Source organism: Pagrus major, chromosome 5 (genome assembly GCF_040436345.1).
Source record: "Pagrus major chromosome 5, Pma_NU_1.0".
Taxonomy (NCBI): domain Eukaryota; kingdom Metazoa; phylum Chordata; class Actinopteri; order Spariformes; family Sparidae; genus Pagrus; species Pagrus major.
In genome coordinates this window covers 35,291,499-35,317,506 of record NC_133219.1, presented here as the reverse complement: position 1 = coordinate 35,317,506, position 26,008 = coordinate 35,291,499, and the positions used below count along the sequence as shown (strand labels likewise).

The window sequence follows — 26,008 nt, the reverse complement described above, 5'->3', positions numbered from 1 at the left end:
CAGTTTTTAATCTCCTGTATAAAATCATTATAATACATTTATATTACTCTATGAGTTGAGTGCAACAGTTATGGCATTGTACAGCCAAAGGAGGCATTTAATAACCTTTTTTTTTTTACCATTTAATAGAGTTGGGTTGATCCAAACAGCTTCAATTTTTTTTTCAAACTTTTCATTCCTAGGTAACTCAGTCTCTGTTGGATAACAGCGATACTATGAACCTTCGCAACCAGAGCTTGGCCCGAACACGGGACCCATCCTGCACCGCTCACGGCTCCTTCAACAACCAGGGAGGACACCTCATCGTACCCAACTCTGGTAAACCTTCTTACACGTGCTTTACAGCTCATCATCAATCTGGTTATTGGTTCTAATGCAGTGACCAGCCATGATTTCATATAAAGATCTACATGTACTTTTGAGATTTGAGCCCTGCAGCCAGCCACCAGGGGGCGAGCAAGATGTTTTGTCTCCAGTTTTCAGGAATAACGCCGGGCTCTGAGGCCATTTTAACATAATAGCCAAACTGTGTGATTACAGCATCAGGTGATGCTCACTGGTCCAAAAAGACGTTATCCCAGAAGCTTACATTGTGAAAGAAGCAGCTGTAAAACGCTGTAAAACATTTTTTTTTTAGCCTCACAGCCCCTGCAAAATGATCTGTGTCACAATCCCATTCAGTCGGATGCATTTTGGAAAGGATAGAAGAGCCACATGGTTGAATTATTTTATAATCAAGTTAGCGGAGGACTAAACTGGAAATTAGCCACACGAGGATGTGGAAGCTTTCTGGAATTTTACACCAAGGCAGTCAAACTTTTCTGGCTTCGTGCCCCACTGAGCAGCTGTGATAGGAGTAAACGGGCTCTTCCTCTGATGCCGTATCAAGATTTCCCCTCATACCCATGATCTTTATATAAAATCAGTGGATCAGACAGAACACACAGACAGTTCAGAGGGCTGTGCAATTTCTGTCGTGCTTTCTGTCTCAACACTCCAGCATATGGTCTTCCATATTGGGTTGATTACACAAGGCTTTCTTGTGATGTTTAAAAAAAAGGTGTGAAGATTGAATAATCCTTTTTTTATGACGATCACAGCAACATATGATCAGACATTACACGATTATTACATTGCGTGAAAAAGGTCAAGTCTATTTCCTGCACTAAAAGGCTGTGCTGCTAAACAGTCAACACACCACAAAAATAGCATTGGGATGTTCTCAAGCTCTCTAGTTTTAAAAAGGACAAACTTTCAGTAGACTTACGTTGGGATTTAAAAGCAGTAGGCAAAAATAATGAATAACGTACCTGCTGATAGGAAGCAGCTCTCGGGAAGCTATCAAACGTTGCAGTGCAATTCACTTGATATATTTAAGAGAAAGTTTTACATGGGTTGCCCTTAAAAAATGATTATTCAATAATTAATCATAATGATAAATAATTCAGTTGTGCATGGTGAAATTAATAAATCCAGTGATGAATCTCATTATTTCTGCCTCCATCCATCCTTGCCTCCCCTGTCCTCCCTCCTGCAGGCGTGAGCCTGTTGGTTCCAGCGGGCGCTGTTCCTCAGGGTCGGGTGTATGAGATGTATGTGACCGTGCACAGGAAGGACAGCTTGAGGTAAGTTTTGTCTCTTTCTTTCCATCAGTTATTTCTCTCTGTGGCTCTTTTCCCTCTCTGTGTTGTTCCCTGTTGTCCCCATTTTTCCATCTCCCTCTGCGTTCTCCACGTTTCTTTGTTTTTCTTCGCCCGTGCTTCTCTTTCAGCGGCTTCTCAGACCTGTTTGTATGGTTGCGTGGGGAGGCTTTCACAGTGTGACATAGGCTCAGGATGCACAGCAAGGAATGAGTCATTTTTTTTTATTTTTAGTGTTTATGCACACCTCCTTTTGGTGATTCATTCAGCAGAGGTCAGTTAATGCCAGAGAATTAATATTCCTAGATAGCTGAAAAGAGGAGATTATAACGAAGTATTTCACACATTAATTATTACTACTTAACATTATAATCTGTACAGTAATCCACATAATTAACATGCGTAATCAGTTTTTGTACAAATTTTAGAATAGTGTTATTACTCTTGACACACATTTTTCTAAACTGCTGTGTGACCACCAGATTTCTTTTATCAGTTAATGCCGTGTTATATATCCAAAAAACAAACACCAAGCTTTTGACAGCATATGCAAAGAGATCGCTGTTTCCACAGTAACTAACAGATTAGTGGTTATTTTTAGGATTACAGTAATCCTGTTACATGTACTCTAATCCTTTACTCCCAAACCCTGTGCATGAGTGTGGGACACGAGAGAAAAGGGAGAACATTTCTGTATTCCAGCTGTTTTGTGAAAAAATGTCGTTGATGCAGATGTTTGTCAGTACTCTTTGAACGTTGAAAGTTGTAGTAGATATCATGATATATATACAGTATATATAGTTTTTCTTTCCATACTGTTAACATTCAAGAACGAGGGAGATAATTCAACAAAGACAGTGTCATACCGATGCTTTGTACATCAGTCAGTGGAATAAGTTTATCTTACGGGCATGTTGTTGCTCTGAATGTCTGCCCTTTCTATTTTTTTATCCCATACAACTAAAGCATTAATAGAAAAAGCAAATAGTGTCTGACATTTCTGCATCTACTCCAATACAATGGAGGGGAATTGTAATAAAACAAATTAGTAAAAAAATCTGTAGTTTTTTTAAGAATCACTGGTTTAGTTTACAGAATAATCTTTGGAAAATGCGATCAAATGTTTTCATAGGGGGAATTCTTTGGAAGAAGTCAGGTCCAATTAAAACAGTTGGATCAGGTGTTCACATCCTCTACTGAAGTAAAAGTTCCAATAACACAAACTTGGATGGAGGATGGATCTCGACCCAGAATAGATCCCATTAACTTTTGATGTGGAGTTTTTTGTGTCACTTTCGGACAGACAAGGCGTTTTTCAACATTCTCATAAATTTCTCAGGGAATGCTTCATGGATCTTGATGAAATCTGGTAGCTATGATTTAGTATCATTTGATGCAGATCCAAATAAAATTCCAGATGTTTTATTCGATATTGGATCAGGCTTGATTGAATTGAAGGGGACTGTTTGCAGAGGTATGCACTCCTCTGAGTGCTTCCCTAGTTATGCATGGATGTGTGGATCGATGTAAAAGCAGGATTTTACTGTTATAGTTGGTTGAGACTGAGGTAATTGTGAACTATTTTGAATAAGAATACAACTAATGATTATTCTAATTATGAATTCATCTGATTATTTTCTGGAGTGCTGGAAACAATTATTAAAATAGTTGCCGATTAATTTTCTGTCAGTTGACTAACTGATGGATCCACTTATCGCTGTCAGCTGTACTTGTATAAAATAGTAGTTTAATTCTTATTAAAACATCCTATTTTAAGAACTCTTGATATGTTTTGTGTGCAAACATCGTTAGTACAAAAGTAACTAAGCTGTCAGATAATGGGAATGAAGTTAAAAGTACCGTTTCCCTCTGAGATATAGTTGAAGTAGGAAGTGGCATGAAAAGAAAAGACTCAAGCACAAGTACCTCATATCTGTAAATGTACTCAGTAACAATCCACTACTGCTGTATTATCCAGTGTAACAAGGACGCTTTGTGTGGGATTCTTTTAAATGTAAAAGATCTTGCACTACAAACTGAATTATATTCACCTGCACTGTACTGGGGAGCGACTGCAACATGTTCTGGGCTCATAAAACCAAAAGTATCCTAATGGCTGGAAACCAAAAGGGGCAATCGAGGACGCAAGTTCTTTAATTATTTGGGTGAACTGACTCTTCAAAGCATCTACGAGACCCTGAGCTTTAGGACACTTGTCCTAGTTTTGGTTCAACGTGTTCTCTCCTATGCATCCGTTCTAGCTTCTCTCCAATCAATGGCAGTCAATGAGAATTGAACCCCCTGCAGGGCGCTACAATACTTCTAAGTGTCCACCCTCTCCTTTGTCTTCATCCCAGTCAATGGCTGGCAAGCAAAAAAATCACGTGGCTACATTGACTCTCCTCAGAAACACTTGGTGAGCTGGAGTCATGTGGTTTAGCTCGTTAAGACTCTCTGGTGTCTGTTTTCCCGCATGCATGATTTTAAAACATCCATGTTCTCTATCTGTATGATAAAAGAAACATAACATGAAGATAAAATGTATAAACACTGCGAGGGGCTACCTCCTGCTTACCTTAGGTAAGTCAAACTGTTACAGTTTGAGTCATACTGTCTTTATCTGTTAGCTTCTCCTCCCCATGTGAACCCTTCACGAGTCGATAATGAGCTCCAGCAGCTGAATCGATAAAACTGCTAAGGATTAGTGCCCCCCTGACACGAGGTGGGCTTAAAAAAAAGAAAAGAAAAAGAAATCGCTTTTAAAAATTTTGATCCATCTCCTCCGTCCGTATGGGCTCAATAAATATCTTCAGCTGCAAGGGGGAAGAAAATGACTGGATAATGGATTACACAGGAGAACACAGTCATTTCCATATGTAATTTCATATTTAATTAGCATTTAAGAATGCAGTTTTACCTTTTTAATTTAATAATGAAGGACGGCTAATAAATGATCATTTCCGATGGCGTTTGATATGTGTAGTCTCACACTTATTCGCAGCGGATGAGCCTGTGGTGTTCTGTGGTTGTACCGTAACATACATTAGTCAGCAAAGTGCTCGAGGTTCCAATACTTGAATTTACGACAAAAGGCAGGAGAGCCTGTGAACGGCAGTCATTTATTTCCTGCCCATGAGCTGTGAGCCACTGACTGGAGCTGAAGCCCTCCTGACTCCACTAATCATCCTCTGATTGAATTTCTGCTGCTCTGCTCTGTTTTGTTCTCTTGATTTTTTTCATCTCCTCTAAGCTTCTCTAACTGCACACCTGCCGTTTCATGCCAGCTGAGTTTTTCCATATGTGAACATTATGATAAAAAAAGAACACAGACGAGCAGTGAAATCAGTAATGCTTCCTGCAGTTGCACACAAGCTGGTAGCCAAACAAGTCAAGGCCTCCTGTTGCTCTTCTCTCAGGAGCATCATTTCACCTCGGTGTTATCTGTCTTTTCCAGACCCCCGGTAGAGGACATCCAGACGGTGCTGAGCCCAGTGGTGAGCTGTGGACCTCCAGGAGCCCTGCTGACCAGACCAGTGATCCTCACCATCCACCACTGTGCTGACAACGTCCATGAAGACTGGCTCATACAGCTGAAGAACCAACTGGCGATGGGGGAGTGGGAGGTGAGTGTTCACACTGTATCTCGTGTGTACTATTAAATGGTAAATGTAAATGACTGTATTTATATAACGCTTTTGTAGTCTTAGCAACCACTCAGAGCGCTTTACAACACAAGTCAGCATTTACCCATTCACACACACATTCATACACAGATGGAAGAGGGCAGGACTTTTGTTTTCTTGGCTCATAGCAGAGACCTTCAGAAGGACTTGTCATTAGATATCACACTTTAAGAGTTTAAGACACCAAACTGTCATCAGAGAACTAGCCGTGTCGAAGGCTGACTGTTGCGTCGCCTCACATCTCCTGTGTCCTGGCCAAAAAGCTGCACTTGAACGCACCGCAAAGACTGCAGCTGACGGCCAACAAGCGTGTACGTTCTGTAGCCGGGTGAAAGGAAGAAAAACCTCTCTGCTGACGTACAAACTGTGAAGCAGCTTTTATTGGAGGCCGCTCTCACTTATATAGCTGCTTTTAATCGAGAATGTGTCGAAAAATAAGAGGAACTGCACTGAATGAGTGAATTCATTGATAGTGACAGGCTAAAGGGGCTTTCCCTGTCTTTGTCCATTTCTGTTTTAATGCTCTGATCTGCTTACTTGACCCAGCCAGTCACAGTGATTTCTCTTACTGATGAGCTGTTGCCAATTCTGCATGCCGAATCAGCCAAAAACCCTCCAACGGTGGGTTTTTGTCCGGTGCCAGACAGCTGACCGTTGGCCTGGTGTGTCGGGGCCTTTAAAAATAGTGTGTATGTATGTGTCAGCTCGCTATCTGAGAGAAGGGAGACTGATAAGGCACAGCTGGGACCGGCTGTAGAAAATGAGTATTGAAACCATTTCGAACTTACAGTGCAACCATCAGACGGTATAGCTGTCGTCTTGTTGCCAACGAATGCTGAAAAACATGCATGTACTGTAGATACACAAACACATACAGCAGCTTAATAATCCAAACACAAAGAAGCCACACACCTGCACACAGTCACTGCCAAAGCCATGACACACTATGACTCATGCAGCACACATACATGCTCAGATACATCATGGCCCATGGAATAGTCTGCATTACGCACACACACATGCAGGGAGGGAGGAAAAAGAAAGAGAAGAAGAGAAAATCCGGTAAACATAAAGTGCCTACAGGCTAGCAGACAAGCAGGGGGTTGAAGACTCCTATCAGAAGCAATTTGTTATGCCCCTGCCGTCCTCCTCTTCTCTCATCTTTCTTCTTATGTTTCCATCCCTCCTTTTTTTTCCCTCTCTCCGTCTCTCCCTCCCTCCTCCCATGTCTCTCAGCGTGAAGTCTCTACCTCAGCAATCTGCTTTTGTGTGTGTGTGTGTGTGTGTGTGAGTGTGTCTGTTTCTGCGTGTCGTGTGTGTGTTGGTGCGTGCCCGCGTGCATGCGTGTGTGTATCCTTGTGTGTGGGTGTGGGTGATAAGGCTGTCTTGCAGCATCACTGTGTCTACAAGGCCCCCGTATGCTGTCTTCTGTTGCTTATCACAGCTCAACACAATGTCTCTGCACAATTAGCCATGCATAAGATTCTGTGTGTGTGTGTCTTTGTGTGTGTGTGTGTGTGTTTGAGGAAGAGAGAGAGAGAGAGGGAGAGAGAGAGAGAAGGGGTTGGGTGCAGAGTGGGTAAAGACGAGAAAAATGAAAAGTGGAATTTCATCAGGAAGTCGATTTGTTTTTCTCTTATTGCAGTAGAACATCCATTTCCCATCAGAAAGTTTTCCCCAAAACAGGGAGAGGAAGGTAATTGAATTCCCCTCACATCAGGGGGGAGCAGCCACGGTTGTGATTACCAGTAATAACAGATTCATACCATATTGCTTTCCTACCTCTTTGTATTGATTTGACTCGCTCGTCTGCAGGAACACAACTCCACATGAACTGCGATTCAAAACTCAATATTTGCATGAGCTGGGGCGCGTGTGCGGCGGATCCATGTGCTCGCAATTACTCACAGTCACGCGCGCTAACATGTGTACGTGCACAGCTAATTGAAGATTCAGCCCCTTCTACATGAAAAGAACACAGTGAGCCTGCGCATCCTCGCTCGACCCGAAGAGCCGTATGGATTTACCATAACTCTCAGGCTGCGACGGGGAGCTGTAGAAATGATATGAGCAACAGCAGCCAGCAGATAATCACAGCGGGATTGGACACACTTCACAGACGACAGCTCTGAACAAGTGTTATCATTCTCCTAATGGACACCTTGATTTACTTTCAGGAGTCATATGTACGGCCAGACTTGCATTTACATTTCAATCTCAACTCAAACTGAAAAAAAATCCAGCAGCTGTGTTTTTCAGATGAATTACCAGACTAACAAAGACGAGTCACACACTGTTTACCGTCTTATTAAAAAGACCCACCATGCAAAATGATTTAAAACTCCTGTTGCAGTGATTTTTATACAGTTAGCACAACTCCACATACATCAGCACTGGCATCGCATTTATAGCAAGAGAGGAATGCATCATTTCGAGACCACAACCTGCTTATTCAGGGGTTTGTTTGCGTTAGTGGAAAATGCAGGTCCGGTTGTGTTCTGTTAACACACAGAATGTGGCTTAATGCCCACAGATTCTCAAATAAAGCCAGTACTCAAATAAAGCCCAGGTCGTACTAAAAGCAGTCTGTACGAACAAATAAAGGCTAACGGGGACTGTGGCTCACGTTGTAATTGTAGAATAATCTCTGTTTGCACGAGAGCATCACCATGGTGATCATAGTATGTTGTTTAAACAGAAATACTGTTGTCACACACTGTTGCTTTTTTAAATATCTTCTTAAAGGTGCAATATGTAAGATCTGGCCACTTGTCAAATTCATACTGACAACAAGTCAGTGGGCAGCATGTCACCAGAGTAACCTCTAACTGCTGCTAACTGTAGCTGCTATTAGCTAAGTTAGCCATGCAGCTAGTGGTTCAGACTGGGTGCTCGGGGAGTGTTAGTGTTCACACTGCTAGCACAGGGGCTTTGGACCGGGATGGGCCGGGGCTAGTCGGTCAGCATGCTAACTTCAGTAGATTTCTCTTCACAGATGGCATGATGTCAAAACTGCTAAATATTCACATCTTTAGTTTTTGAAGATTTTCAACTAAAATGTTTACATACTGCCCCATTAAAGTTGATTAGAGTCAATAGGTTTTTCACAGTAAAAGCTGTGGTTTATAGTATGTACTTATAATGCTGCAGTAATCGGAAAAGGACCTGTTTTTTAATTCAGTCCGACTCAAATAAAGCTAGGATCTCTCTTCAGTTCGAGTACAGGCTCACATGGTAAATTCAACGACAGTATTTCTCAGCCAGCGTGACGCCCTGAAAGTTTAAAAAATGTGTGTGACTTTGTGTGTCTGCGTATGTTTTTCCACAGGATGTGGTTGTAGTTGGAGAGGAAAACTTCACCACCCCCTGCTATGTGCAGATGGACTCGGAGGCTTGTCACATCTTAACGGAGACCCTGGGGACCTACTGCCTGGTGGGCCAGTCAATCTGCAAGGCAGCCGCCAAGAGGCTCAAACTGGCTGTTTTTGGACCCGTCTCCTGCACAACTTTGGACTATCACATCAGGGTCTACTGTCTGGACGACACACAGGATGCACTCAAGGTAAAATATTGAAGCTAATTTACACATGCATACTATGGACACAGGCAGTATGTATCTACAGCATGAGCAAGTTTGTCCAAAGCTTGAACAACAGTGAAAGTACGGCAGAGATGTGTGATACTTCAGGATGAGTGCTTTGTTGTATTCTTCAGTCCTGTGTGGGTTTTTTTCCTCTCTCCTAAACCACCCATGCTTAAACTCTTCACGAGTGATTTGCATTTGAAGTAAAACATATTAAAGCTTAAACAGAAGTGATTGTCTCGAGTCATAAAAAGAAGTTTTTTTTCCACCTCTGATCTTTCGGAAACGAGCTGAGAAGCAGTAAACAGCACAGGGTCAGGCAATGTCAAAATAGAGATGCTTTAGAATTTAAACAAATTCAAAGCACTGGAGGGACCATCTGATACGGGAGATTAACATTGGTAATTTATGCATGCAATGATAAGTCAAGTGTCAGTGTGGCACACAGCCACGCACACGCTCACACATCGCAGCATCGATGCGCCGCTCAGTTTTTTACCATTTCAAACAAGCAATTGTAGCTTGAAAACAAAGTTCAGAGGTGGACTTTTTAATGATGGAGACTTTGTGGAGTATAATTGATCGGTTGGCGTTTCAAAGGGGAAGTCTCTGCTGTATATCTACAGTAGAGCTGCGGCGTAGGAAGATGATGGGAAGGAGGAATTGATTATTTTGAAAAGGCTGTAGGAGGAATCAGAAGTCATACTGATAACTTACTCTTCCTTCAGAAAAATAACCGAGTGTGTGTGTGAGCCTGTGTTAATTTCCTCATTTTGTATGTAATTAGATGAAGAGCCTGTAAATACATTGATGTTATCAATATGTATGTTTAGCGTTATGCATGCCAGTGCATGCCTGTAGGGCACAGATACTTTCTCAGCTCTCTCTTGGTGTGGGCTTCGTTGGTATACAGAAGTCAATTCGAAAAGGATGAGCAAAAATCCCCACTGGACTGTGTGTGCAATGTATTATTATTAACTGCAGCACAGGAAAGTACAATATGCTGCTTTCTTTGGTTCACAATACGGACAAACACGTCAAGTGGACAGAATCATTGATACTTCACAAAAAACTGGTGCTGGTCCGAGTATCCTGGAGGATTTCAATATACCGCTCAAGTGGGAAAAATGACAGTAACATATTATCTGTGTTTATTGAGCTTATAAACAATTCATGGGGACGCATCACCAACCTAAAGCATCAATATTTGACAACCTGTGAATTAGGGCTGCCACAATATCAGATTTTCACTACAGGATAACAATATTATGGTGATATTTACCCGTGCTGTAGGTAGACTGTCTCACTCTGCCTGCTAGCCGTTACCACACAATGAGGAAGTAGCTAGCTGGCTAGTTACTGTGTCTTCTTCCTCTTCTGTTTTTGTTTTATGGCAAGTGGCAACCAGGATTAAGCTGCATTACCGCCAGATTAGTTACACAGTATTATCATATGGATACATATGATCACAATAACAATATTTCATTTTAAATCACAATTTTCATCATTATCCGTATGTCGTGACAACCCTGACTGTGGCTGCGACCAAAAATTTGACAGAAATGTTTGCGATTACTGCTTACGATTGATTTTCCGGGTTTAAAACAAACAGTAATTGTCAGATAACAGAAACCCTGCCCAACTTTGTGCAATCTAAGATGCTAAATCAAAACAAAAACTCACATTACGTGCAGTGCATCAGCTTCTAAATCTGGTTTGAGTGAGTTTGTAGTTAAACTTAAAAGAGATTGCACAAGGAAAAGTAGTCCTGGCATGCTCGCAAAAACAGAAGGGCTAATGGAAGAGACAAAACTGGGCTTCACAATCTGAAATAATCAGAACTCACTTTACTTCTCTGTGTATTATTTTCATAAGTAATATGATGCATTGAGGTCATCCTCTAAAGTCAATAGAAGTAATTTAGTTTTACTGTCTAACATTAAAGATATGCTTCATTTCCCACATCTCACAACAGCAGTACTTTGACTGCTGCTGCATTATTAATCAAGGTTTTTATTGAGCATCTTAATGTCTCTCTTCAGTTCAGTGCAGTTAGCAGAACCAAGCTTTGCTCAAATCCAGGGAATACAGCCACTGAGATTTGTGATGATATCTTTCATGTGTTTCAAGCCTTTCATTGAGCTGTGCACATCAAGGCAGGAGCCAAGACAGCATTGTCTGCACTAATAATGCAAGATAAATTAAAGGCTTTCTTCAATCCCTGATGCTGTGTGAAAAGTAAATGGTTCAGTGAGCGAGATGAAGTAATAAGAAAACTCAGGAAGGAAGTTTTAAGTAGTTATTGTCTGTTTTGTTTTGTTTTGTGGGGTTTTGTGTAGGAGGTTCTTCAGATGGAGACCCAGATGGGAGGGAAGCTTCTGGATGAACCAAAGACTCTGAACTTTAAAGACAGCACACACAATCTGAGACTGTCAATCCACGACGTGCCACACACACTGTGGAAGAGCAAACTCATCGCAAAGTATCAGGTGAGAGGGATATACACGCACCGCACATATGCATATGTAAATGATACATTATGATATAAGACTACTTCTATTTAACCAGAATGTAGATAAAACATGGTAAGGCTTTGTGTGAGTGTACTTTTTTGCAGCATGGCTCTGTGTCGGCTGTCATTTTGTCTCGCACCCCCTCCGTGGTTACTGTTGCTGCACCTATCAAGCTTTCACACCCGACATGACGCCATTTTCAACAAAATCAGTTGGAGACATTTCGCAGAAAAATACTTTGTAAAGAGAGAAGCAGAAAAAGGACGGTGATATGCATTTAAGAGCTGCATACACGATATAAGTTGTTGGTTGATTATTGTGAATGAAGAGGACACACGCTCAGCAAGACAAATATATACAGGAGCAGCATGTTATTGCACAGCAGGGTGTGTCTGTATATGACTTTATTATGCTAATGTTTAGTTAGACTCCCCGTAGCTTTTGTAATTTAATATATTATCCCGGTTTCCCATATTTTAAAGTGTGCCATGAACACAACCCCATCACTTTACGACCCGAAGGTGAGACTCAACAATCAGCTTCTCCAGGAAGTTACATTTTGTTGCTTTTAAGGTGCAATATGAAAGATTTTGTCTAAATGTAAGACTTTGAGTATAAAAATAAACTAACTAAAAGTATCAACAAAACAGTCTTGATGTTATGTCAAAGCCTTTATATTGTTGTAGAGATTTATGCATGTTAGCATGCTAACCAGCTAGCGGCAGGTCTGAAAACCTCTTTCTCAGCGTTCCTGTGGTGGTGGTGTAAACTGCAAGACTCCTTGTCTGGCTAGCTGCACTGCTAACTGAGCTAACAAGCTAAGAGAAGCTACAATCATGAATGTATAAACATAATACAGTTAGCAGCTACTCTGGTGATGCTGCCCCTCTTTGTTGGGAGCATCAATTCAACAGGTGTCCAGTTCTTACATATTAACACTGTTAAAGTTAAAACATGAGTAACTTATAATGTATTTTCAACCATCTGTGTTTGCTAACAACTGCGTGACAAGCTAGTCAGTGTAAGTCGGTGTCTCCTGCTTTCCATTTACAACATCTCTCTGGAAAAGCGAAAAGTGTGACAGCCCTTGCAGGGGTTTGCAAACTTGCAGCCTTTCCACATTTTCACTTGTTCACAAACATTAAGCATGAGATTAGCAACCCATTCACAGTGTTCGAACGGGTGCAACCATTCATATTTTATCACAATCATCCCCACAGTTGGACAATTCTTTGACCTTCTCAGCTTACCTCGACTGAAAACATGAATATTATTCTTGCTTCCTCTAGGAGATCCCATTCTACCAGGTGTGGAGTGGCAGTCAGAGAACTCTTCACTGCACCTTCACCTTGGAGAGACTGAGCCCAGCCACCACAGAGATCAGCTGCAAGCTGTGTGTGCGGCAGGTGGAAGGAGAAGGACAGATCTTTCAGCTCAGCAACACACTGGAGGAGGCAAGTCTGCAGAAATCCACATGCCCGCAGCAAAACTGACACGCTGTTTATTTGTTACAAGATGATAAAACTGCAACAGACAACTTGAAGTCGTGCTGAGCCAGGGAAGGGATAAAACAATTCGAAAGATGAACACAGTCACAGAGAGAGGGAGGGGATCCTTCTACCAACTTCTACATCCCCAGACTAAAGGTCCTAAAGTCACCAAGTTTTATTTTTTTTCTTTCTGTCGAGACAGTGAGGGTTCCTGCTATGGTTCTGCGACTCTGTTCAATCATTCATGCTGAGGCTAGAGGTCACATAACACGGGAGGAATAACTCGTCTTTGATTTTTCTAGAAATGTAACCACAAAGTCACCGAATGTGTGTGAGGGTGTGCGAACAGTTTTGGTCGAAGGTCAGACACTTCTTTGGGAATGTCACTGCTTTGAATTCTCCCATGGTTCATGGGTGAAAGCATTGCACTTTAGAATTTTTTAACCCTTGTTTAACCAGAGAAGTTGACAGAGAGGGACACATTTTTTTTCTACTGCATACGGAGGAACAGTTGAAGCAACAGTGAGGGTTACAAGTACTGTATGTTTTTCACTCCTCTAGCACTGCTCGATGAGCGAAGTGAGAATAACAACCAAGGTCTGTAGCTGAGAACAAGTCTGTCGAGTAGAGTCTGAGTTCCTGCTCGTAAGTGAGACAGTTGAACCGATACAATCCGGATCGTAATGCACAGAAAATGTTCACACTAAAGTAATTAAAGGATAGTTATCTTTCTCCACATCTACTGATATTAATATTTGAATTTTAAAAGCTGTACATACATTAGGATTCCTTAAATGCATAGTACATCATTTCTGCTGCTAGGTGTCTCTCAATCAAAATCGCGTTGTGAAGTAGCGAGGGATCATGGGAGTTGTTGTTACTCAGCAACTGCATGTCTGCTGACTGACTGGAGTATATATATTTTATACTAAATGTATAAGCTACGGAAATAAAGGCTCGACTCCAAACCAGGCGTTTCAGGCAGTGCAGGAGCAGTGTTTTCTGTGGGAGACAGTAACTCCCTTTGGCTTTTTCACTTAGCAGACCATTTACATGCACATAAATGCAACATAACACAATAAAGGCAATGCAAAAACACAAAAAGCATAATATGACCTCTTAAATGATTTTAAAAAGTTATTTTAAAGCAGTGAAGTAATTATTAGTAAGTGTTACCAATGAAACTTTAAGACGTTTGACCTCAACACAAGCAGCAGCGAGTACTTAATTCAATTATAGCCATAACTGTGATTAGTAGGTGCAGCTTCTCTCATGTCTCTAATGGGGTCAGACAACTTTATTCTCACTCATAACAAGTTGCAAACTCACACACTGAAAGAAAGCACAATAGAAATGTCATATCCTGCATTTCTGTAATTACTTCGTGAAGCCTTCAGACAAATTAAAACAACACAAGCAGCCAGCAAACAATAAAAACTATCACTTCTGTTTGATAGTTTTAGGTTTAGTCCGGCATTAAAGGATTTTCTTTAAGTGATCAGTTGTAATCCATTTGAATAGGCCATACCTAGACGCGCAAAATAATAACTGTGATCACATCAGATGTTTGGCATGTGTGGTAATTAGAGCTGAACAGCTGAAGCAATTGTGTATGCATTAAACAAAATGCTGCAGAGCGTCAACCAGACGGCAGCGTCTGAACAATGGAAAGTAAAGCAGATTTAAAGCATTTATTATTTCAACAGAGAAACAAAGATGTCCCTTTGCATCAATCATTCAGTCTCCAGCAGCACAGAGCTCTCTGCTGTAAATTGGGGCTAAGTAGACGCAGTAAATAGTGATCATTCACATCAACAGTGGCAGTTGTTGTTTCCCTCTGCTATGCCACATTCATTAGACCGCTGCCTCCTTTCAGCCCAGGAGTGGCAGATTAATGGGATGAAGGTTCAGAAACAGACAGAGATCTACAGCAGAGAGGAGCGAGAGTGAGTGGTTGGAAGCAGATCTTTGTGTTTGTTTCACTCTTGTATTAATTAGGAGACGTATCTGTAATTGGTCACATTGAAGGCAAGCAGCAGAGAGACGAGTCTTTAGCAGAAGGACTAAGATATTGACGCATTTAGGATAAAAAAAATGATGGCTATAACTTTGCCAGTGCTGCCATATGGCTGCGCATTATGATCCACATTTTACTTTTAAGCTTTTTAGCATTTTTCCTTTGTTTCTTCCCAGTTCATCTGTTTCTGCTGCCCGTTTCTCTAAAATAAAAGGTGACAAGTTTCTTTCTGTCTTTTCCAGGAGGTCCAGTGCATAGACACGTCCCTGATGGACCCCGCCAGTAATATCACAACCTTAGTGGGGCCCAACGCCTTCCGCATTCCTCTATCCATCAGACAGAAGCTGTGTGGCAGCCTAGATGCACCACAGACCAGAGGCAACGACTGGAGGATGCTGGCCCACAAACTCAACCTTGACAGGTGACGCACGTGCACATTTTTAAAAAATCCTTTGTTTCCTGTATGCTTCCCTGAGGCGTTTTATTTCTTGTTTAAGTCAGAGAAATCACTCTTATTTAATGGGACAGCAGCTCATCACAGTGGCATTTCTCACCTAGCTGTTATTTCAGATGCAACCTCACAGATTAAATCAGATGGTGCAGTCCACAATCTATATTCTGTCCTACAGAGCCAAACAACAGTGACTAAGATTTGGGCCAAAATTGAGTTCAGACTGAAATTGAACTTCCAGTATCTGTTTTGTCTCGTAACAAAATGTCTAAAGTTCAATCTTTCTCTATATTAGAGAAAAAGCATCCCTTGTTTCTGCTCTATGTAACTTCAGTGAGAGGGTAGGATCACAGCGTTACAGACACGTTTACTTCAACATACAAGTTTTCAACACATAACATTGTGATGACATAATGATTTTGTCTGTAGTCAGCACCTACATCACGTCTGACAGATTGTCACAGACCTGGGATTTGTATTTACAACAGTGGTGTTGCACTCAGAAACTGTAGGGGGCGCCAAATCGCACAAAATGCCAATTCCTACACACAGTTTTTTGCAATTAAATACAGATATGATGTAATAATGATGATGTTAGTTACGGCACTTTGCCTTTGCATGACATATCTTATTCAGATAATACAAAGACAGTACCTGCATTTTTAGGGTCATAGGTCAAATAACTGGTCATGATTTTAAGACATGAAAAGAATACTTACTTAATAAGAACATACCTGCTGTTCTGCCTATAACTATGTACATACAACTACCTATGTTTGTTGTAGGTGACTGGTAGTCTTACATCCATCCTCTAATCTAATGTGCACAACGAATCCGGTCCCTCAATTTCAACACATTTTATTATTACGAGCCTGCATCCCTGTGGAGCTTCAGAAAAATGCCGCACTGTTGGACTCCCATGCACCAAAATAGTAAAGATGTGATTTGTCTATTTGCATCTGACTCACAGGTAGCATCCTTACTATCTCTATCCCCAGATGTGTGACTCAATGATTCAGTCCGGAGGTTCATACGCCAGCAGCTACCATAGCAAAAGCAGATACTGAGAGGATAATTGGGCACAAGTGCACCTAGTTGTCCCGACAGGCAGTCTGCTCATGATGTAGTCTGTTAATGCGGGCACCAAATATTCCCAGGCTGTGGGTGAAAAATGGACAGCTAGCCAAACTGTTGTTTGCTTCCACATTTCCACTAAAAGCCACTCTTCAAAAAAGAAGCATGATAAAATGGTCCAACAAGGAAATGCATCCTTTTATCCTCTCCGCTCCTGAAACAACCACGTCATGTCTGTTTGACTTCAAAGTCTGACTCATGCTTTGCCGTCACCGCCGTCTCTCCTCATCCAAATTTTATACTTGTGTGTATATATAAACAGTGAGACCTGAGCTGTGCACACTGTACACAAATGTTCTTGTTAATGTTTTGATATCTTGTACTGGGACAAAAACAGGTACATCTCGGATTTTGAGTTCAGGTAACAGCAGGATACCCCTTATCACACGCTGCAGACAGATGGAGGCTGAGGCAGAGAGTGAGGAAGAAAATAATGAAAATAGTTTATTAGATGATTGAAGTGAGACCAAAATATGAAAAAGGGGAGAAGGAGTAGGAGTAGAGACAGACATAAAGGATGAGAAGAGTTACGTGCACGTCTCTGGTTGTGTTTAAACAGTACCACAGTGTGCCAACAGTACAATTGGAGGATTTGCAGAGGAACAGAAAGTCTCATTTTTATCCCCATGAGACTCAAATCTGATGGCTTTTCCACTGAAGCAGCGTTGGGATCTTTATCACAGATGGCTCAGCATCAGACTTTTCTTCTACAACCATCGTGCACTTGACTCTCAACAGCTTAAGAACTATCAAAACTCGTCTCCCTGTGGACGTGTCGGCACATTTTTTGGCTGTGCAGCGTTTATATTCTTTATGTATTTAGAAGGGGATACAAACAGGCAGATATTCTCAAAGGATTCACCTGCCTCGTTTAATTTTGTCCTGTCACTCATAAAATTTAATATAAGGTGGTATTCAAGACTTAATTGACGATGAGTCTTTATAGGTAGTTTCATCCTGTATGTCAGGCTTTCATACTGAGAGAGTCTTTCCAGATAAAAGTTTGTTACATTAAGGTACCAGTAATAAATAAAAGGGGATCATTTCTTAACGTTGCAGTGCAATATTGGAAAGTAGAAACTTTTCATTCTGTTTAGAATATTTTTCAGACACTACTGTTAAACATTAGATGAGCAATTTCTTTCCTTCCAATTCTAAAAAGTTTTTTATCACGGGGATGTTCTCATTGCTTGAGTTTAAATCAAACTTTCCAAATAGGCTGTCAAAGGTGCAATATGTAAGAATTTTTAGTTAAAAACCTTCTGATATCATTAAAATGATGACATTTTTGACATTATGCCACGTTTGTCTGATGTAGTCCATCAACTAACTTCCCTCCAGCCTTATATATTTGACTTGCACACCCGTCACACGTGCCTTTACTTAAGGGACCACTAGCCGCACAGCTGACTGAGCTAACTTGCAAACAGCAGCTACGGTTACCAGTAGTTAGCTGTAGGTAATATGCCTCCAAGATTATGAAGAAATTTCCAGTTTGGATATGAGACCTGAGGACTGGATATTGTAGCTTATAGTTGGTTAGACATTATTGTTGCCGGGGGGGTAGTGTCAGTATAAAGTACCGTAGATCACAGAGAAAATTGACACTACACCTCACACACATCATCCCACAACAATGACAGACAAAAATACATGAAGTACAAGATGACAGAACACAACAACAGGGAAAACAACAGGAAACAGAGTCTACTAACATAAACTAACCACCTGCTTCCAGCACAACACAGAAGTTTCACAGAGCTCCTTTAAGCTATCGTTGTTGTTTCATATCTGATGTAAAATATTAACCTTACATTCTCTGTCTCTCATCATTTTCAAGGTACCTGAACTACTTCGCCACCAAGTCCAGTCCGACCGGTGTGATCCTGGATCTCTGGGAGGCCCAGCACTTCCCCGACGGAGACCTAAATGAACTGGCCGCCGTGCTGGAAGAGATGGGTCGCAACGACAGTAACTTCGCCTCCATGACAAAGGAACACTGACGAAGCAACGTGGCTACACTGACAATGGCAGACGATCACATGTGAATTCTCTACAGTTGATACTGCAGCGACGGCAACGACACACCGGTTAAATACCAGGGTAATCACGCCAACATGGTGACAGACAGGAAGCTCGAGCTGGTGCTGGAACTATGTGTGTATCTTTGTGTGTTTATTTGAGCAATGTTGCAGTGTTGTTTGTGACCGAAAGGAGAGATAACCCAACCTAAAAACACAAACAGAGTCTATCAGGATCCAACATAAACACACGCCTAAAAAAAAACAAAAAAACAAAAGACGTTGTCTAGTGTAACACTAGTTGTTCTCTTGCTGTTGCTTTATACAGAACAAAGAGAAGCAGAGAGAAAGAAAGATGGCTGACCTTGAAAACCTCTATAGGAATGGAACAGAATCATAAAGGGAGAGAGGCTAAACTGATTACAAAGGAGTGGGAGAAGGTGGAGTGAGGATAAAGAGAGAGTGAGTAAGAGACGAGACTCTTCAGCGAGACGAGAGTAAACACAGAGAGAAGCTAAACTGATTACGAAAGGGGAGGGGAGGACGTAAACATTAAATGATGGAAGAAGCTGCAGGTGATCATCTGTAAGACGAGGATGGAAAACAGATAATGAGAGAGAGGAAGGTAAGGATCCCGCTCTTCTCTTGTGAGCCTTGGCTGTACGTGTGTGCCAGTACAGTTTGTTGTCTTTTTATCGTTTCCTAGGGAACGCTCTATGTACTCCGCTGTCCATATGTGTGGATCATTTTCCTGCTAACAGAACTTGTGTCAATCAAGGGTCCTGACCAGAAACAAGCCCGAGATAAAGTCATAAGTGATTTTTTTTTTAAATCCCTAACCTTAGTCAAGTCTGGACGCACTAAGTCAAAGGCGGCTGAACTTTAACTTGTGCCTCTAATTTTTTTAAAGAAGCCAGTCCAAAGATGATTTCACTCCAGATGGATGCAAGTAAAAAACATATTTTATGTTTTTTCATTTTTTAGCAGGGTAAAGGTGCGACAGACTTGTGAAATTGTCTGTTTTGAGGTATATTTAAGATTGCACTTATGATAAACAGATAAATGAGGCAAAGATGCAGACTGTCAGCTATTCGTTCACATTCACAGTATACTAATACATTCAGCATTCACTCATTTTTACAATTCTATACATTTCTGTCCAGGAAAAACAACGTTTGCCACAAGCTTGAAGCGTTTAAACGACGATCTTCAAACCAGAAACACGCCTCAAACTAAAAATCAGGCGATCTGACGTAATGCTGCTGCTCTGTTCCTGCACAGAGAGGAGCTGTTTGGTGATGCAGGGTGGGGGGAACTCCAGCTATGGCTACCACATTTGGTTAATCGCAACCTCAGATCCAGTAGTCTCTCTTGATAGAGCGACTGTCGGGGCTTGTTTCTGGACAGGGTCCAACTCAGAGAGGAAGCAAAAAGGGATGAAGAGAAGTGTTTTTTTAATACAGTAATATACAGAGTATCATAGTATTATGTGATAGTGAATTAAATACAGCTGATATCATTCATTACCGCTAAATGTACCCAACATACAGATTTTATCAACCATATTTTCATTTACTAAGATATATATAGCCTACATATATAGTATATATATATGTATTTCTTTCATATGTTCTGTGTCCCACCATCACAGGATCTCAGTTGTGTTATCTGCCGTCAGGCCACATGTGATTTCATTTGTGATCACCACCATGACTCTGCTGGTCACTAGCGCCATCCAGTGGCTTCTGAAGAATAACAGCATTTACGTTTTTTTTTTGTTTTTTATTTGATCGTCTGAAACATGTAAATACATGATTATCATGTTCATTCTAATGACCTTATATTAGCATAATACTTTTTGTTCAGTGGTCATTCTTGTGTTATTTACAGTAACATTATTTTATTTAGTTGCCATTTTTAATGTTTTTTTTTTAGGGTGTGGGATAAAATCTGTAACATATCAGTTAGTTGCCCTTTTATTTTCAAACAATGTTCTGTCTGCAACTAACATTCCAACTCACAGTGTATTTGTTGAAAAGCGCTGCGATTTAGAGCTAAAAGTCAAGACGCCGAGTGAAGTGAAGGGGGCTCATGTAAAATGAAGTGTAATATATTTTGTGTATTGCAAAAACAACATTGTGAAGCGAGGCTGGCTTTTAAATGTATGCATTGACTCAGGTCAACAGTGTCTGGTGGGGAAAAAAGGTGCAACAAGCCGACTTTGAGGGAGACAAACAGCCTTATTTTTAGTGGCTTTTTGAATCAGATGCCCCCCTGGGTACAAGAACTCTGTTCACCCTGTAAAGAACGAGGAATATTCACTTCAAAGGAAAAATACATGTAAAATATTCAAAAAAACTGGAGATATTTCTGCTCTGAACTATGGAGAGACGCCATATGAAACTTCAGTTATGTAGAGGAGATACTGAGGAGGATACTGTAGTGGGCTGACAAACACAGGCTGCGTAAACAACAGTACAAAAGGTCAGATTTTTACCTCTTCATGACAGATTTCATCTCGTGGTTGTCCACACAGGAGAAAACCTTGAGACATTGATTTTTTTCCATATCGATTTTTCCACATTGATTTTCCCGTCTTTGTTCAGTCGGTCAGAAATATGCCAGTTAAAAATCTGAACTCTTGTATTGATGTAAAACCAGACGTAGTGGATGCGGACGCCTCCAGATGATGTTTTGTTTTAATTTTTGGACGGCCTTATTGAAAGCAAACGGTTTAATGACGGAGTGGATGTTTTGTACGTTTAAACATTTGTAACTGCTGATGTCAGATGTGAGGAAATCAAAGGGAAGAGTTGTGTAAAAAATTGAGGATAAAAGCCTAAAAACATCAAGTCATCAATTTCAGTTTGTTTCAGAACAAAATATGAACCCAAAGGTCATGACAGTGTCTCTTTCATACGTGATCATCAACATCTTCTTATCGACTCAAACGCAGAATTACCAGATCAAACTTTTAAGTTGCAAGGAAACAATCAGTCATGGAATAAAAAAGTTACCAGTTAATGTGTAGCTTTTGCCCCCAAACTTCATCCTTGCCATGATCTGAGTCTACAGTTTACCAGCAGGACAGACAGTTTGTTAGTAGAGTAGACTGAAAAAAAAAGGGAGTTTTCATACGAGGAGAGGAAATGCAGGCCTCTGGGAGGTGATCCTTCATGATGTGAAAAATGAAGAAAGTAGTGTTAAGATATCAAAGTATGTAAAAATATTTTCTATCCACAGTATGTACAGTTGTGTACTGTCAGCTATATTTGGCAAAATTTGAGAATATAAAAAAGAGCAGTACAGTTAGATACTAGTTTGTATGTTCCAAGTTTTTTTTAATTTTATTTAAGTTTCTTTCCTTTTTTGTAAAAGCAGTGTCTACTATGCAAACTTGGCATTGGTTATCATGATAGAAGTCTATAACTAGAGCTGTGCTTGTAAGTGCATTTTTTATTTTACTATCAGGGGTGATTTGATTTGATTAGTGCGGGGTAGTGTTGGTCCATTTTAGCTAATTCTGGCACGCTTCATGAATCTTGCTCAATCTTGCTGAATGCTCGCCTCTCTATCTCCTCTAATTGTTTTCTGTACAAAGTGTAAGAAAGAATTTTTAAGACAATTAATAAATTATATTTATAAGCAACGCTGACAATGTGTGCCTATGGTGCCTTATTTCTGCAGAAGTGTTTCAGAAAATGGTTTTACACTTGTCACCGCTTGTACTCTTGGGGGGGGGGGGGATGGTCAGAAATGCAATTTGTACACCATGAATACATACATTTGTTTTGCAGTACTTTGATTTTCTACCTTTTTTTCTGTGAAATTCATATTTACAGGTTCCACCCTCAATAAGTAGTTGGATAAAGTACTCTGAAGGGGATGAAATTGAAACAGAAAATGCTTGTGGTGTCACTGTTTAACATGCTGTGTGCTCAGCAGCACCGGTGGGTTGTAATGAGGCATGCTGCTTGCTTCTTTTTTATTTTTTAACAAAGAAAATATGGAGAGCGTGCCTTAACAGTAAGAGGCACTGCCAAGTCACTTGTTAGTATGCACCTCATTCAGCCACCACAAACTGTGCACCAGCCATGTGGATGAGTGAAACACTTTATTGGGGGAATGTTCAACCTTTTTACTGAATAAAAACACCACTTTCTCTCACAGACAACTACAGCAGGTACAGATTAAATAAGGCACAACACCCAGGAGGAAAGAAAGGGCATTTAAAACACAACAAATCTGCCACACCTTGAACAACTTGACAAATTGACTAAAAAATGAATGGATTAGTGCCATTTTGAGGGTAAGTCTTGACCGGTCCTGCTACGACGGCCGACCACTGAAGAGAACCTAACAGTCTGCTGACGGTGATGATGAAAGGCCTCCAGATCTACCTTGAGAACCATTTCATACCGAGGCAGTAAGGCTGTTTAAGCTTCCTAATGCTCGACTGCTGCCACAGGAGAATTTGAATTAGTGGAGAAACTCGCCCGATAGAAGCCGGGTGATGGGTTTTTTAATGACTTGGCTGTCATTTGATTTCGGTGTGACAGCTGCGAATGGTTTATTATGGTGAGACAGTTCCACATGTACTTCAATTTACATGTATGAGGCAGCGTGGTGGTCGGAGGACAAGTGACCTTGTGATGTCTGCAGGGTTAAGCTGGTGGTGGTGTGATAGTTTGGTTACTAATACTGTTCTGTTGTAAGTGAAGGCGTCTGGTCCAGCTGTAGGAAAACACACATCATCAGCCTGGTTATGGGAGCCACTTAGTTTAGGGGCACAACAAGTCGTTTGTCATTCGATCACTCCCAGTAATACAAACGGGCACACTTCCACAAAGCTGTATAATAGATCACAACATCATCAAGCAAGAATTTAACACTACAGTTGGTGTGCAACAGATTCTGATTGGCAGACTTCCTGTAATTGCTGTGGGCCACCTACAGATGGCATCGTTCTTCAATCGCTGCGTTACTATAGTGCCTGCTCTCCTCACGCAGGTTTTGATTGATAAAGGAAACATATTATGCTCATTTTCAAGGTCATACATTTATTTTGGGTTACTACTAGAATAGGTTTACATGCTTTCATGCTCTGATAACGCATCAGTTTTCTCATCCTGTCCAAGACGCTCTGTTTCAGGCCCTGTCTCTTTAAGGTCCCCCCAGTCTGCTCTGATTGGTCAGCTCACACACGTCTGAGCCAGCATTGCTCATCATGTCTCCAGTTGGCTCTGTCATGTTTTCAGCCTTCCAGTTAGCTTCACTTCACCGTGAATAAAGGCATAAATTATGCAAATGTGTGACATAGTCAAGAAGTCACACGATTACAGGCTGACGAGACGTTTGAGGCACGTGTTTCCTGTGGGAGAGAAGAGCTCCCGTTGGTGTGGCTTTTAAACTTTAAAGACCTTTTACATGCACAAGAACCTACAAAACACACTGAGGGAAAACAGCAAAAAAGCATAATATGTCTCCTTTTAAGGGCAAGGAAAGACAGAGGCATGCAAAGCCTCACTCCACAATTCATTTGGACATATAAACTTTATTTTTTTTACATGTAGTCTTAAAGAGAGTTTGAGTTTTTTTTACATGGAAAATACTTAGTCGTGATGGAAAATATCCCATCACAGCTCAAAAATACAGGTATACTTTTCTTCAGTGTCTACAAACATTAACCAGCGTAAACAAAACTTTTAAAGCCTCAAATTACACTTTTTCCCTGTCACATAGTGTCAGACATTGTAACCATAAGCAGTCAATTTAAGAGTGACAAAAAAGTGTTCAATCCAATTACAACATAAAGACAGTAGTGGGGGGTGACAGTGTTTTGAAAGGAGGCGTCGTGCTGCAATAACAGATTGCCTTAAAGCACATCCTTTCCGTTCTATCAGTCGGACCTTCATCTACAGGTAGGGTAGCTTTCACGGAAAGCAGTGATATAGTACTCCACTCACTGGTCAGTAGCTCATTTATGATCTCTGCAGCTACAGCGCCACATCAAACCCAATCTCTTTCCCCAAGGACCTTTGGAGCAGGTGAACAGGAACAACCTCACACTAGTCTGAAATGAAAACGTCTCATCTTCTCTGATGGACAGAACGTGGCCACACAGGCCTGATTGCTTTTGACTCATTTAAGTTTAAGTTGACCACCGTAGTCCTGTAATACATTTTTCATGGGAGACTTGGATTGCAGAGTTCAGGGCATCTGGACTCAAAAGTTTGTCATCCTCTGATCTCCAAGTGATGATCGTGCTTCCTGTCCCGTCTCCTTTTCCCCAGGAAAAAAGGATTGTGCGGCCTGGACCAGAGCCAGTGTGATTGTTAATGCCCTTTCTATGTGTGTAAACACACACCTGGCAGCGCCCGCTCACAGCTTGATATCCTGTGATTCTGACATCTTGGCAAGTGTCTTTTTGACCCGTAGGGCTGTGAGGCGGCAGGCTGGGTTGTGGGCCCAGCACTCTGTCATCAGCTTCCCCATCTGTCTCAAACACTGAGGAGATACAGAGTTATGTTAGGAAGGTCGTTCATTAGTGTGTGTTTGTGCATGAATGTGTAGCACACTTCAGATATATTTTACCTCATCGCTGGTCCATCGATTAGGAAATGATGGTCGTAGTCTCTTGATACAGACCACCTCTCTCATGTCATCATATGATGGGTCCGTAGGGACCAACTCGTGGTACGGCAACTGGTACTCTTCAAGGATCCCTTCAACACATAAGGTACAGAAGAAAAAAAGCATTTGATTGTTTGATACAGATGGTTTGATACATTCTGTCAAACTAGTAGCCATTTGTACCCCCCAAAATCCACACAGCACAGTACGGACGCCCTGAGAGGTAAGTTAGAAAAAAAATTGCATTTTTATTTCTTTATTTTTAACTGTGAAAACAGGTGAACAAAAAAGGTTTTGGCAGGTTAAAAAAAACAAACAAGTTTTTCCAAGATCATTTTTTCAATGTGTAAAAAATAAAATAAAATTCTGTGAAAACAAATTAAAAAAAACTTTTTTTTTCAACATTGAACTTTTTTTTCCCCCACCTGCTTTCACAGATGAAAAAAAAAAGACTTAATCAGAATCATCAGATTATTTCACACTTGCCTTCTGGGCTTCCGTACTTGGCTTTAAGAAGGTGTTTTGTATAAAAATCAATAAATAAAAAAAATAGAATAAAAATACATTTACTATATTTACCTCCTGAGATACAACACCGAGCGATCTCCCAGAGAATGAGCCCGAAGCTGTACATGTCGGCCATGATGTATGACTGAAAATGACTTTTGTCCAGAGTCTCGTCCAGAACCTCTGGAGGCATGTAGCGCTTTGTACCCACTTTAGTGTTGGGGGGGATGTCTACCTCATTGGTGTCACTGCAGAGTCGAGAGATTAAAATGACTCTGTTATATTAAAGATGAAATAGCCATGCACATCACTGGATCCTTTAAATGATACAAGTAC

At 40.9% G+C, this 26,008-nt stretch overlaps 2 protein-coding genes across 3 annotated transcripts in view; one reads left to right on the top strand and one right to left on the bottom strand.

The window, feature by feature from the left end:
- The window catches only part of LOC140995368 (netrin receptor UNC5C-like), a 201,316-nt gene extending 182,004 nt beyond the window's left edge, over window positions 1–19,312 (top strand). Inside the window, exons 10-17 of the mRNA XM_073465343.1 lie at window positions 183–318; window positions 1,538–1,625; window positions 5,095–5,263; window positions 8,652–8,885; window positions 11,246–11,395; window positions 12,709–12,873; window positions 15,169–15,347; window positions 18,352–19,312. Coding sequence (XP_073321444.1) covers window positions 183–318; window positions 1,538–1,625; window positions 5,095–5,263; window positions 8,652–8,885; window positions 11,246–11,395; window positions 12,709–12,873; window positions 15,169–15,347; window positions 18,352–18,514 — 1,284 coding nt within the window. The 3' untranslated portion in view covers window positions 18,515–19,312. The remainder of the gene's footprint in view (window positions 1–182; window positions 319–1,537; window positions 1,626–5,094; window positions 5,264–8,651; window positions 8,886–11,245; window positions 11,396–12,708; window positions 12,874–15,168; window positions 15,348–18,351) is intronic.
- A 3,321-nt stretch (window positions 19,313–22,633) lies between these two features.
- bmpr1ba (bone morphogenetic protein receptor, type IBa) overlaps window positions 22,634–26,008 on the bottom strand; it is a 78,483-nt gene continuing 75,108 nt past the window's right edge. For both annotated transcript variants that reach the window (XM_073467056.1, XM_073467055.1), the window contains exons 10-12: window positions 25,745–25,920; window positions 25,127–25,257; window positions 22,634–25,039 (exon numbers count right to left, since the gene is read on the bottom strand). In XM_073467056.1, the coding sequence (XP_073323157.1) occupies window positions 24,914–25,039; window positions 25,127–25,257; window positions 25,745–25,920 (433 nt within the window). In that variant the 3' untranslated portion in view covers window positions 22,634–24,913. The remainder of the gene's footprint in view (window positions 25,040–25,126; window positions 25,258–25,744; window positions 25,921–26,008) is intronic.